The 14,435-nt window shown below is 46.2% G+C and overlaps 2 protein-coding genes and 1 long non-coding RNA gene across 6 annotated transcripts in view; 1 reads left to right on the top strand and 2 right to left on the bottom strand.

Moving 5' to 3' along the window:
• The window catches only part of ADAMTSL2 (ADAMTS like 2), a 39,555-nt gene extending 30,561 nt beyond the window's left edge, over positions 1-8,994 (bottom strand). For 3 of the 4 annotated variants that reach the window (XM_080989762.1, XM_080989763.1, XM_080989764.1), the window contains exon 1: positions 143-190. Coding sequence is in view for 1 of the 4 variants with exons in the window: in XM_080989761.1 (XP_080845887.1) it covers positions 143-285; positions 1,808-1,921 (257 nt within the window). In the remaining 3 variants the exon portion in view is untranslated. Of the gene's footprint in view, positions 1-142; positions 286-1,807; positions 1,923-8,643 lie in introns of those variants that run through there. The other variant, XM_080989761.1, reaches the window with a different exon arrangement.
• LOC308468088 overlaps positions 1-14,429 on the top strand; it is a 28,179-nt gene extending 13,750 nt beyond the window's left edge. Inside the window, exons 2-3 of the long non-coding RNA XR_013981461.1 lie at positions 12,120-12,187; positions 12,951-14,429. This is a non-coding gene — a long non-coding RNA (uncharacterized lncRNA). The remainder of the gene's footprint in view (positions 1-12,119; positions 12,188-12,950) is intronic.
• Positions 1-14,435, bottom strand: part of PRRX2 (paired related homeobox 2) — a 192,640-nt gene that overhangs the window by 51,636 nt on the left and 126,569 nt on the right. The window lies entirely within an intron of this gene.

Genomic DNA, 14,435 nt, shown 5'->3' with positions numbered 1-14,435 from the left:
GCTCCCATCAGCCCTGGTTCAACCTTAAGGGCACCTGATTCGAGGGAGGCTGCCTGAGATGCTCCCTTCGGAACCAATGGGAAAGTTTTATTGTTCAGAGGATGGGGGGGGTGAGATGAGTTCATTGGAGCAAGGGGTTTACCTCTGCCGCAAGCAGTGCCTCTCTTGGGATTTGACTCCTCCCCCACACGTCCGGGTGCAAGCCGTCCACTTGGTCCACTCGCCCCACCAGTGGGCAGTGATGTCGCTGCCTTCCTCAAGGCTGTTGGACGCCTGAAGGTTCTCCTGTTTGCCATTTAGGGGCAAAGAAGATAAATTAGAGGCGAGATGAGTTGATTGGTTAAAGGGATACTTCAACAAACATGGTTCAGCTGCTGAAACCAATTCTTTCCCCATTTCTGTCCTACTTCAGTTCATTTGAGGTTTCATGCCCGTCTGGCAGCTGCATCTCCATTTCTTTCCCCCACTGAAGACAGGAGCCCCCGTTTATGGGTTGCTCATATTTAGCACATACTTGTGCAGAGCAGCCATGTCAGACCACTGGCACATCCTGCTCAGTATCTTTGACATGGACTGGCAGAGGTTCTCTAGGATTTCAGATAGGAGACATTCATCCTACCTAGAGATGCCACTGGAGGCTGAAGCTGGGACCTCCTGCATGCAAAGCAGGGACTCTGCCACTCAGTAGTTGCTCCTTCAGCTAAACATAAAGTAAGATTCTAGTCCTCATAATTCTGCATCTGACAGCAGATATAGGTAGGGACATAGGAATCTGCCTAATGAGTAAAACCCTTGGTTTATCTGTCAAAGTACTGCTTGCACTCACTGACAGTGTCTTTCCAAGGTTTCAGAATAGGGTTTCACCATGGCGTAGCAAGGGTGCCATTGAGGACCGAACCTGGAACCTTCTGCATGCAGAGCAGGGGCTCTTCCACTGAGGTATCACCCTTTTGACACACACTGATTCTTCATGCCTGCCACTGTCATTTTTCAGTACATCTTGACTGCTTCATTTGTGTCCGGTTTTAAATTGTATTGCATATTCTGTACTTGCATTCAGTAGTGTACTGTAGTGGCAAATTCAGAAGTGCAGGGTTCCTTCATGAGAGTCATAGCCAGGCCCCCTTCTAAGATTATACAACAACTTTATAATTATACAACAATAATAATTAGGGATGCATTACAATGATCAATGCAGATCTCTATGTGTTTCCTTTCAGCTAAATCTGCTATTTTTCTGTGCATGTATGTGGACAAATCATTTGGAGTGCTCCAAAATCTTCTTTCAGAGTGACTTAAGCTGTGTTTTCATTGAAGTGCCATTGTACGTAACAGAACTTGTACCCCATTCTCTTGACACGGAAGCGTTCCTTCCGTTGTCTTTTCAATGTTCCTAAATGCTTAGCTTTTCAGCTTACAGAGCAAACTCTTTGGTGTTCCTCCCATGTACCTTATCCAGAGGGGCCCCAGGAGCCCATTCTCAGGGCTGACTCAACTCCTTTCACTCTGACTGGATCCAATTAGTGCAAAGGGCAAGAAGGCTTCTTCCCAGTGGCTAAACAAACCTCCCCTTTCATGCTGATTGGTCTGCTCAAGGATCCTGGAGGCAGGGAGCCTTCTGGGATGCTGTTGCAGAAATAGTAACAGGTCTTTGACACACACCCCCCCCCCCCGGTAACCCCCAAACCACTAGACCACTGCTTGTATTGCATTTTACACATTGTCACTGGGCAGCACCTGGAGGTGCTAGCATACCTGGTGGTATATGGATATTTTTAATACATTTGTGAATGAAGAAAATTCTCACTTGTGATATCACCAGGGCAACGTTCCCTATGAAGAGTGCGAATGCAAGAGCCCCTTTCAGGTGAGTGCAGTCACCAATAAAGCTGCACTCCCAGGTCCCCTTGATTCTCTTCATCCTAAGAAAGCAAGAAGCAAAGGTTGAATTTTTTCAGAATTGGATTAGATGGTCTTTTGGGTCCCCTTCTAACTCTATAATTCTATGTTTCTATGAAGCAGGTTTAAGCTGCTTTCATGTGTATTTTTTAAAAATAACAAAAAAGAAGTATATAAATTTTATGAAATGAAGGAATGAAAAATCTGGCAGGAAACAAGCACTGAGGAATTTGGTCATCACTGCAGGACCATCTTGCTCCATAGGTGCTCATCGTTCTGCAGAACTGACACTGTTAGAGGTGCCACATGATACTCATTCCCACAATTGTGAGAAATTGATCTTTCAGTGTGGCACACATGCACTTCAGAACTCCTTGCCTGTTGACGCCAGGCAGGCACCTTCGCTGTATTCTTTTCGGTGCCTGCTTTAAACATTTTTGTTTAGGCACATAGATGTTGACATGTTTTATTCTCTCTCTCTCTCCCCCCGTTGATTTGTATTATCTAAAAAGGTTTTTAACCATTTTTACTGATAATTTTAATATTATTTTTGTAAACTGCTTAGAGGTTTACAATCAAGTGGCGTATAAATGTTGTCAAATAAATAATTGCCCCATCACAATGTGGTGTGGGGGACCCCTACACAAGCTGCCCTCTTGGAACTGCCATTCTGCTTGTATTCCAGGTGAGGGGGGCATTCTATTAAGGCACCTCTGCTTCGTCCAAGCATGGAGTTTCAGTGGTGCGAAATTTGCAATGAATTTCTCCCCTTGCTCTGAGAAAAGCTTTGACTAGGAAACCCCAAGGTCCCCCTCATTAAAAAGTGTAGTTCTGTTGAGGGATTTGGGTGGAAATCTGACTCCTCTGGCCACATGACCCGGAAGCTGTACGCCGGCTCCCTCGGCCAATAAAGTGAGATGAGCCCCGCAACCCCAGAGTCGGTCACGACTGGACCTAATGGTCAGGGGTCCCTTTACCTTTACCTGACTCCTCTGACAGGGTGTCATCACAGAGCCAATTCAGAATGAGGTCAGGAATCACTGCCCTCTCACTGGATGGAAATGTGGAAAAATGGGTGCTTCCAGACCAGGGATGGAGGAAAAAGTCGACTCAATTTGCATTTAAAGACAACCCTACCAAATCAGTGCTTTCCAAAACATGCAGCCATCCTTCAAAATTGTCTTGCAGTGTAGTTCTCTAGCCGAATAATATGTCCCAAAATGCATATATTAAAGCAAAAGTGTGCATTAAAAATGCATGTATTAGTGAAAACATTGGGAGAAACTGCATTGTGTAAATGTGTAGATGAGAGAAAACTATATACAAATATGTGTCTATTAGGGAAAATATGTACTAAGGTGCTGGTAACTTTTCATGAGAACTTTTTTTAAAAATAGCAAACAAATCTGGAGATTGACTGAACTTAAGATTGGAAAAGTGATAAATTGAGAGGAAGAGCCAATGCAGTGGATTGTAGTGGTCAGAGTGTCGGACTAGGACCTGGGAAACCAGAATTCAAATGCCCCCACTGGGCCATGAAGCTCACTGGGTGTGACCTGGGGGGGGTCAGTGATTGCCTTTCAGCCTAACTTACTTCACAGGGTTGTTGTGAGGATAAAATGGGGAGAGGGAGGGCTATGTACCACCTCCATGAGCACCTTGGAAGAAATGTTGGGTATTAAATAAAGTGAAATTGACAGATTTGCCCACCACTTACCCTTCCCTCTTTGGGCTCCTCCTCCTCCGTCTTACAGAAGAGACACAGAGGATTCCCCTTTCTAAGAAAACTCAGCCTTTCAGAGTAGTGCTGGCTTCTTCCCCCAACTCCCCACTTTTTTTGGCTGCCTGGAGAGCGCAAATTTCCTACTCATCCCCGCCTCTCCGCCTGCCAGGAGTGGAGGTGCTGGATTTTCCCAAGCTGGATGATTATATTAAAGCTGCACGGATGTTCAGACTGTGTCTGAGTCGCTTGGTGTCCTGTTCCAGCCAGGCAATGAGATTTTGGAGGACTGGAACAAGAGACTGTGGGGAAGAACTAGCTCAGAACAGGCATCCGTGAGGCTCAGCAATGGGGAGATGATTGTCCTTAGGTGTTCAAACTCTTCTGGAGGCTCTCAAAGAAGGCGGCTTCAGAGCCTCCAAAGCAAGAAAGGCCATAATACCATTCTGGCAGCCAGAGGCTGCTGCCACCATCCTACACCCATTGGGGAGCAGCAGGGAGGACAGCCAGCTTGTCTGTAGCAAATGGGCAAACTCCATGACTCCAAGATTTAAAAAATAAAAAAAGAACATAAGAAGAGACTGGTGGATCAGGTCAATGACCCGTTTAGTCCAGCATTCTGTTCTCATAGTGGTCAAACAGATGCCCCAGTGAGAAACCTATAAGCAAGATTCGAACATTGTATGAACCAGGCGCCCCTGGCACTCATATCCGCCTCCCAAGAAAGCACACATTATTTTGGGTCAAATCAGCCCACAACTTTTGGCAAGGCATTGGGTATAACTATTTGAACTGTCAGCCCGCCTGCCTCTTGGGGTATACCCGTAGGGGTCACCCCTAGCTGAAGAGGTCAACTCCTACGACACAGGGGTGGTCACCTTGAGGAGTGCTATGGCCCTAGCTCCCGCCTGAGCTTCAGGACAAAAGCAACTCCTCTCAGATTCATTTAACAAGATACCCCTGAAAATTGGAGAGGCAGGCAGAGGCTACAACCTCCCCTCCAATGAAGACTCAGGTTTACTCAATGCCTTAACCACCAAAGTTGTGACAATTGCTATGAGGCAGGCAAAACCTAAGGACAGATCCAGTTAGTCTGCCTGGCCCTGAATCAGTCTGACAAATTCCTGCCTGGCCCCGAATATGGTGACCAACAATAGTCCCTAGCAAGGTCATGCAGAGCCCAAGAGCCAAAGAAAAAGGAGAAGCGATGGGAGATCCAACTAGGAACTGGACAAGGAGGTGGAGGCTGGATGGGTTTAAATTCCCAAACTGTGGACCAGAGTGAAGCCTGCTGGCTCCAGTCTAATCTGCTCCAGGGGTAGAGCCTTTGGTCAGCCTGCCTGCGGTTGGCCAATTGGCAGGCAGGTTGTAATCCATTTCCTGGGTTGGTGCGAAGCCAATTTTGGGGTTTGTGCTGGCCTGGGAAAACCCCACAACTCCATGTCCCTCACCGGGTGAACAGAAGGTGATGCCTCATAAAGGTGCCCAACCTTGAAGATAAGCGTCACTCTCCCATCCTGTGGTTTCCAGCAACTGGTATTCGAAAGCATTAATGGCTGTAGCCTCCTCCTTCTCCATGAATTTGTCTAATCCTCTTTTAAAACCATCTAGTCATACCTCCGGTTGTGAACATGATCCGTGTGGGAGGCACGTTTGCAACCTGCAGCGTTCGCAGCCTGAAGTGCCGTGTCTGCACACGCACGTGATACGATTTAGCGCTTCTGCGCATGTGTGTGATGTCATTTTGCACTTCTGCGTATGCGCGAGTGCCGCAACCCAGAAGTAACCCATTCCAGTACTTCCGGGTTCGGCGTGGTCCGCAACCCGAAAGCACGCAACACGCAGCATTCGTAACCCAGGGTATGACTGTACATTGGTGGCCATCACTGCCTCTTGTAGGAGGGAGTTCCACAGTTTAAATATGTGCTGTGTGAGGACAGACTTTATTTCATCTGCCCTGAATCTTCCAACATCCAAATCCTCACCCTACATTTGAAGCAGTAGCATGCTGCTTTAAACAGCCATGGCTTCCCTGAAAGTATCTTGGTTTGTTAAGGGTTCTGAAGGTTGTTAGTATACCCCTATTCCCGCCTGCCCCCAAACTATAATTCCCAGAGATCCCTGGGAAGATGGAATGTGTAAACCACTGAGGGAACTGTAGCTCTCCTAACTGTAGGGTCTCCTAACAACTTTCAGCACCCTGAACAGACTTCAGTTCCCAGGATCCTTTGGGGGAATCCATGACTGCATAAATGGACACGGGTGGCGCTGTGAGTAAAACCTCAGCGCCTAGGACTTGCCGATCGCATGGTCAGCGGTTCGAATCCCCGCGGCGGGGTGCGCTCCCGTCGCTCGGTCCCAGCGCCTGCCAACCTAGCAGTTTGAAAGCACCCCCGGGTGCAAGTAGATAAATAGGGACTGCTTACCAGCAGGAAGGTAAACGGCGTTCCGTGTGCTGCGCTGGCTCGCCAGATGCAGCTTGTCACGCTGGCCACGTGACCTGGAAGTGTCTGCGGACAGCGCTGGCTCCAGGCCTCTAGACTGAGATGAGCGCACAACCCTAGAGTCTGGCAAGACTGGCCATACGGGCAGGGGTACCTTTACCTTTACCTTTATGACTGCATAAAGCAATATCACACTGCTTTAAAAGTATGGTGTGAATGTATTACTTTGTATGGGGATCTGCTAGAAGTGTACAAGAGCAGGCAAAGAAAATGGCCTCCCTCTCTTGTAACATTTAGAACCCTGTGGGGCCACCCAATGAAGATGAATCTTGGAAGATTCATTACAGACAAGAGAAGATAAGATACTTCTTCACACAACACTTAGTTGAACAATGAAATTTGCTGCCACAAGAGACAGTAATGGACACCAACTTGGGTGGCTTTAAAAGAACTTTGTTGGAGGCAGGTGTTTCAAGCCCACCCAGGATTCCTGCACTGCAGGGGGCTGGACTAGATGACTTTCAGGATCCCTTCCAACTGACAATTCTATGATTCTATGATTGTATAAGGATATTAGTGACCATTAACCACAATGGCTATGTTCTACTTCCACTGTCGGAAGCAGTAATGCTTCTGAACGCCAGTTGCTGGAAACCACAGGAGGGGAGAGGACTTTTGCACTCAGGTCCTGCTTGTGGGTTTCCCATAATGAGTACCCCATTATTCACTGTAAGAAAAATATGCTGGACTAGACGGGCCATTGATCCAATCCAGCAGGCTCTCCATGTGGAGGTGTACTGTGATGGCAGAACCTCCATGCCTTGGCGCAGTCTATCTCTGAATGGGAAACATAACTGGAGAGTGCTGTTGCACATAGGTCTTGCTTGCAGACTTCCCATTTGGGGCATATTGTGGGCTATTATGCAAGCAGGATGCTGGATTAGGTGGGTCATTGGCCTGATCCACCAGGCTCTTATTACACCCAAAAGCACAGAGCTCCTCTAAGCAGGGCCCATTGACTGCCCATGTCATGCCCTCCCAGGGAAGCTGCCATGGATTAGTCATTTACAGAGCAGATGCAATGAAATGAATGAACATGGCTGTCTGAGAATTGTAGAATATTAGAATTGTACAATGGTAGATTTGGAAGGGATCCCAGTTGGTCAACTGACCCATCCTCCAGCAGGAATTCGTTTCATTCATTTCAATGCCTCTACTCTGGGCAGAACTTACTTTGATGCAACCCTGGTGCTGGTCCCTGTGTCTCAGTTATTTTAGCGCCTAATTTTCTAAACATCTATTTTATCCCACCTTTTCTATCCTTCATAAAAACCACACTCCCGTTCTTCACATCAGCAGGGGTCTCTAACCCTTTTGGGCCTCGGGGGGGGGGTACATCTGGAAATCTAAGAAGCTGTCATGTGCCTCACAAAATGCCCATTTCACAGAAGGAAAAACTGGCAATGCTCAGAACCAACCCTCTCCCTACCAGACCAGACATCTACATAGGTGGTGCAGTGGCTAGAGTGTTGGACTAGCTCAGCCATGAAACTGACTGAGTGACCTTGGAGGCCAGTCTACATCTCTCTCAGCCAATAAACTACCTCACAAGATTGTTGTGAAGATAAAATGGGGGAAAGAACTATGTATGCCCCCTTGAAGGTGGGATATAAATGTGATAAGCAGATTATAAATTAATTAATTAGACCTACAGGCCAGCCCTGCTTTTGGCCATGGAGATGGCCAAGGTTTTTGTCCAGTGGAGTCCCAACAGAGTATCATATTTTCATCCACCCTTTCACGGTGTCAATTTTCATAGAATAATAGAGTTGGAAGGACCCCCAAGGGCCATCTAGTCAACCCCCTTGCAAAGCAGGAATCACAATCAAATATTGCCTGGCAGGTGGCCACCCAACCTCTGCTTCAAAATGTCCAAGAAAGGAGAGTTTGTGGGCTTCACTGCACTTGGTTTCCCAAAGCTCAGAATCCATACCAATTAAATTTAAATCCCCAAAATTATTGACTGCGCATCCTGGGGACAGGTGGCTGAAACCTACCCAGAGCACTTGGTTTCCATTAGAGCTTCAAGCCACCTCTGGTCCAAAGCCAGCCAAATAATTATTCTTCATTCAGTCCAAAAGACTGGAGAAGGAGGGGAGGGGGGGGGAAAGCCTATTGTTTCTACTTCTATATATATTAAATAAGAAAACCCCCATCAGCAGAACAGTGATTCCAAAATGCCTCTCTGGCTTTGGTTATTTGGGGGCAGGGAGGACTTTCCAAGGAAATGCACTTAGCAGGACACAGAAGGGAAAAAGTCAAGGTGGCTGCCCATTCTGGGATCGCTACACTCGTATTATATAACAGCCTCCTGCCTCACACAGCACCTAAAGAAAAGCTCTGTCTCAACCAAAAATGCAAAGATGTTTTCCCCTGAAAGCCATTTAACAGGAAAGTGTGTGTGTGTGTGTTTGGAATCTGTGAAGTGGGTGCAATTAAACATGAAACACACACACACCAACAAGCAAAAGAAAAAGGAAATTTGAGTTTCTTTTTAAAAGAAAAAAAGAAAAAACCTACCTTGGAGAATGTGAGAGCCAGCCAGACAGCCAGATGCTTGCTTTTTCAAGTGCAGGGGGGGGGAAAGATGCTGCAAGGGTCCAGGTGCAACAGGCTCTGGTCGGTGGAGGACTGGGGCGAAACTGAGAGGGAGCAGAGCAGGAGGAGGTGCAGAAATTGCAGACACACACTTTCTCTCTCCTCCCGTCTTCTCCCCCACCCCTCTCCTCAGACTTCAAAAGGGCAGCCAAGAGCCTTCAGCTTCCAGCAAGGAGGAGGCTGCTTAGCGGTTATCCCAAGTCAACTTGAGTCAGTTTTATAGCTGTCAGGCAGATGGGCTAGGAGCTCTGCAGTCTCCCTGAGATGCCTCTCTTCAGCGGCTCAGCACTCCTCCAGCACCACCACTGTGCATTACAGTCATGGTGCTTTCCCTCCCCCCCCCCCCCACAAACCCACAATTGTTCCGCCAACCACAGCTAGCCAGTTTTCTGCAGTCGGGCTTGCTGGATGAGGGTGTGTGTGTGTGTGTTTAAAGGATTAGAGAATGTTTGTGCCTGAAGATGTGTCTATGAGGCAAAAGCTAATCCTGCCATCAGAGTCCAGCCAAATCAATATCACCTCCGTACCACGGGCAGGAATCAATCAGGTTTCCAGGCAAGTGAGACCACAAAGGCTGCCAGTTTTGTCTCTGTTGACTCAGTAAATTGATCATTGGGGGGGGGGGAGGCCTGTTGCAGTGGAATTCGGGGAGAGATTGGAGGGGGGGAGCCACATTGGTGTATATGGTTGGCCACTGTAAGAACAGCATGCTGGACTCGATGGATCACTGGTCTCATCTAGCAAGCTGTTCTTGTGTTCTTATGATGCAAAACCATGTTCTGGAACCTAAATGCAGCATTTTGCACATTGATCTGCTGAGCAAACACCGGTCAGAAATAATTTGATATACCATCAAGCCCATGGGGAAGCCGCGAAACTTCTTACTATAATATTTCCAGGCCACCTTTAAGAGCCATAGCCCACTCAAAGCAGATTGCAGGGTAAAATAATATTCAACAAAGCAGAGGGTGCAATCCTGTATGTGTCTACTCAGAAGTAAGCCCCACTGAGCTCAGTGGGACTTACTCCTGTGCAAAGTGTGTGTTGGATGGAGGCAATGAAGAATAAAACCAGCAGTAAACAATAAAACCTGGGCTTTTTTCCAGCCGGAACTCGCCGGAACTCCTTTCTGGCACCACGCAGATGGGCACCATTGAGTTCCGGCACATCATTTTCTAGAAAAATAACACTGAATAAACCAAATGAATAATTAGAACCCCGAAACATAGTACAACTAAAATCATCAATGCCAGTTTATGAAATATAATGATCAGTTTGGTGTAGTGGTTACAGTGCCTGCAAGACATTCAAAAAGTTAAAATAGCAATAGACTAAAAACAGATCAAAACTCACACCAACTTTCTAAAGATCTGGGTAGGATTGTCTAAGCAGGAATGTTTTTAGCAGGAACCAGAAAGAGTACAGCCAGTCACTGCCTCTCAGCAGGGACATGTATAAGCATGTACCAGAAGAGTACAGCAAAGGCACCTGCCTGATATCAATAGCCAGGGAGTTCCAAAGTGTGCCGCACTAAAACATTGTTTTCCTTCAAATGAAGAATGGGTATACAGTGGTACCTTGGTTTAAGAACAGTCCGTTTAAGAACGATTTGGTTTACGAACTCTGAAAAACCGGAAATAGTGTCCTGGTTTGAGAACTTTACCTTGGTCTAAGAACGGAATCTGACCGGTGGAAGGGCACTAGCAGCAGGAGGCTTCATTGGGGAAAACGCGCCTCTGTTTAAGAATGGTTTCAGTTTAAGAACGGACTTCCAGAACAGATTAAGTTCGTAAACCGAAGTACCACTGTATATGGCACCTGTAATAGCTAGTTCTGCAGATTGAAGCAGTCGAATGGGTGTATATGGGTTAAGGCAACTGAATAGGTAAACTGGCCTGAAGTTGTTCAGGGCTTCATATACTAATAGTAACACCTTGATCTTGGCTTCTGAATTTCAGGAGATGTGTTCACACATGATGTTCAGCAAGTGTGAAATCTGTGTGTGCGCACATATGGTTAAAATGTGTAACAAGTGCTGCCTCTGGGAACAAACAGTTGTACACATCAGCAAGTGTACACACTTTTCACGTAGATGCTTGTACATGTGGAGAGACAGCCTGTCCCTGTGCTCAGGGTAACATGTAAACAAGTCTCTGGCTTAACAGAAAAACCTTAGGGGTGAGGCTTACTTTCCATGGGCAATTGCAGGTTGCTTGGTTTATTTAAAGCATTTCTTCACCCCACTTTTCAGCTAAAAAGACTCCCAGAGTCCCCCCTCTCTCCACAGACCTTGGAATTACAATCTAAAAAGTACAGCACAAAAGGAAACAGGGAGGAGGAGGGAAAAGGAAAGCTAGGCTTCCTTGCATCATTGGCAAGGAGTTGTATTGGCACTCCCTCCATCCCCTACAGAGCAGCGGATAAGTGGTCAGGAGAGTGCATGTATGGGTGGGCAGGCCCCTAGCCACTCCTTGCAAGAGTGGAGAGGTGTGATTTTTGCATCCCCACTGGGCTTGGACCTGCATTCTTGGCAGGGGCCAACATAGCCAACCCCTATGTACACCCTTGAACTCAGGGTACCCAGTTCTGAATGTCACAATGTTATTGCAATAACCTGCCAGGGCCAAAATTTGCCCATTTAGTTGCATGATGATGATGATGATGATGATGATGATACAAAGCAGTAACATTCTAAAACTCACAGCCTGTTTGAGACACTCCTCAGCAACAGAGTAAAGAGGTGGTTTTGATGTAAGGAGCAGAAATCTGTGGCTGTTATTCAGAGCGTCCCTAAAGTAACCAGTTCCAGATTCCAAAATGTTACAGAGGCAGACTCTGTGAGCCAAGGCAAAAGAACATGAAGGTGCTGCCAGCTTCTCTGCTTCCAGTAAATCAATGCAGCTCCCTCCACACAATGTGATTAATGACCTACCTGCCCTGGATGGATGCTCTGGGCTGGCTGGGCTGTTGAACAGGTGTGTCATTAATCACAGGCAGACAATCAGTGCATGATGGTTCTATGCATCTCCCTCTCCCTTCTAGCAAAGGAGCAAGAAATTGCAAGCAGATGTTATTTACTACCCGGGTGCTTGTAACACTGAGAGAAAGGAAGGTGAAACAAAGACAGATTGTGGGAAATTGCAGTCAAACATAACTATGTGTGAGTGCTAGTTAGTGTATGAAGGAGTTAAGACTACAGAGTTATATTCCTAGACTCAGCTAGCCATGCCCCTTTTCTCAGATGAGAGAGGAAGTGAAGCCTTCTCTTTCTGCTCTCTCTCTCTTTCACGCTCTCTCGCTCTCTGTATGCCATGTAACTGATCAAGGAAGATGTGCTTAAGCAAGTGTTTAGCTTAGAGCACATGTTTGAAACTATATTTCTGTCTTTTATATCCAAGGGTATTCTGCCTGTGTTCTCCTTGCTACTGCTTGGATAAATGCATAAATCTGCCATTTGGAACATTTTGTAAGTAAATCATTTTAAACTTACTTAACAGTGTATAGTCTGTTCATGCCAAGAGGGGTAGATAGAAGGAGACTCTGTATGCAACTGAACAACATATGAAAATGGTTCAACAGCCGAAATTCCCACATTATACTGCTGCTTGAATTTTGTGTGTTCAAACTCTGCTATTGGGGCTCTCTCCTGCTGGAGACTGTGCAAAGCCCCCTGTGTTGAACCCAGGCACCCAGCCAATTATTTTGTTATTTAACTCACACATGTGGGTCACAGGGATTCATATTTTCCTCCCACACATATAAGGTACACCTGTGTGGGACATGGAAAACCTGACCTTTGGGTGCTCACTGTTTATTTATAAATGTTTGTTTGCAAGAAGCTGATGCTTTGTTGGGTGAATCTGATGGGCCAGATCACTTTGAACATAAGAAGATAAAATGAGCCCTACTGGATCAGGTCAATGGCTCATCTAGTCCAGCATCCTGTTCTCACAATGGCCAAGCAGATTCCCCAAAGGGAAACCAGCAAGGAGGATCCAAGCACAATACCACCTCTCACATTCTGTAGTTTCTAGTGAGTGGTGTTAGTTACAACTGGATTACGGCCTCATTCAATAAAATACCCGATAGCAAGCCCAAGACAAAACTACAGAATGAGCAGGTAAAATACCTGATATTTGACAGATCTGATTAATCAAGTAACCAAGAAGCAGAATGCTGAAGAGGGAGATCTTTCCTTTTCACTTTTCTGTCTTTTTTCCCCCTTGCAGTTTTCAGAACAATACTTAACTGGAGTCGAAAGCATATAGGAGGCACATGGCCTCCAGGAACAGATAAACAACAGAGATGCTGTGAAGAGAAGATTATCCTCAGATAGCCCATGAAAAGGAGGGATCAGCCTCACACTGACCAGCAAACATCATCTGCAAGTTCAGCACCAGCGAGAGACCAAGATTGTAATTACAGCCTTGAAATTAACTCAAAAAAAGCTAAAAAGGAACTGGACAGGAAATTGTATCCCTGGGGGTTATGTTTATCTCTGAATATCCCTTCTCACCAACTCCGAATGTAGGAGGAAGTGCCAAGCAAAGTTAGCTAGAGAACAAGATCCATGGCACCCCAGCTGGGTCAGCTGTCGTAAATCATGGCTGCATAACGTACCATACATTTAAAGCACATTGAAAGCAAATGGCTCCCAAAGACCCTTGAAAACTGTTGCTTGCCCCTCTCATAGCGACAATTCTCAACACTCTTAACTACATTTCCCAGGATTCTCAGGGATTGGGTTGCCTATATCCAGTGTTATTTCTGCTGGAATTTCAGTAGATCCATTTAAATTAATGGGCATGAGTTGCTCAGGTCCATTGATTTCAACAGGTCTACTCTGAGTCGGAGAGAGTCTCAAGGGATGAGGAGAGACTAGTGGATAGTTTTTCTCCCTCTCTCATCACACGAGAACTCATTGACATCCAATGAAGATGAATGTTAGAAGATTTAGGAAAGATTGAAAAGAGTCCTTCTTCATGCAGTGTAGAGTTTAACTACAGAACTCACTCTCCTAGGAGGCAGTGACAGCCCCCCCACTTGCACAGCTTTAAAAAAGGATTGGAGGAGGGGGAGGAGGAAGAGGTTATCAATGGCTATGGGCTGCAATGGCTCTGTTCTGCCTCCACCATTGGGAGGCTACAATGCTCCTGAATACCAGTTGCTAGAGACCACAGAAGGGGAAAGGGCTCTTGTGCTCAGGTCCTGCTTATGGGCTTTCCCACTGTGGGAATAGGATCTTGAACTAGATGGGCCTTTGGCCTTATCCAGCAGAGCACTTATGTTTATGACCCAAGTCTAAAGGACCCAGCACCCAGGCCTGAAGTTCCACACTTCCCTGGTCTGACCCAACAACAGCCAACTAGCTAAGTTTAGGTTTTTGTAACCACAGAGAGATTTTACATGGAGCAAGCAATCCTCCACTTTCAGCCCGAAGCAGCCCACTCTTCCCCCTTAAAATTCTACCACCTTGCTCTGCTACAAGTCCTGGCTTTATCTTCCTATATACTGTACATAAAAATACAACTGTGCAGAGGGCTTGTAGGGGTATTAACATTAAATAGAACCTATGAGCATTTTTGACAACAACAGAAGCTAAAACAAATGGAAAGAAAGAGTGGAAGGCTGGAACGATGGAAAGCCTGGAGGAAAGGAGGAGGAAACAGCAATAAGGAAGGAACATTTTTAAGAGGCTTATTTCAGACGAGGCA

This window comes from Podarcis pityusensis, assembly GCF_964106645.2.
Source record: "Podarcis pityusensis genome assembly, chromosome: Z".
In the NCBI taxonomy this organism is placed as follows: Eukaryota; Metazoa; Chordata; class Lepidosauria; order Squamata; family Lacertidae; genus Podarcis; species Podarcis pityusensis.
The sequence above is the reverse complement of the archived record's forward strand: the minus strand, read 5'-3'. Positions and strand labels throughout refer to the sequence as shown.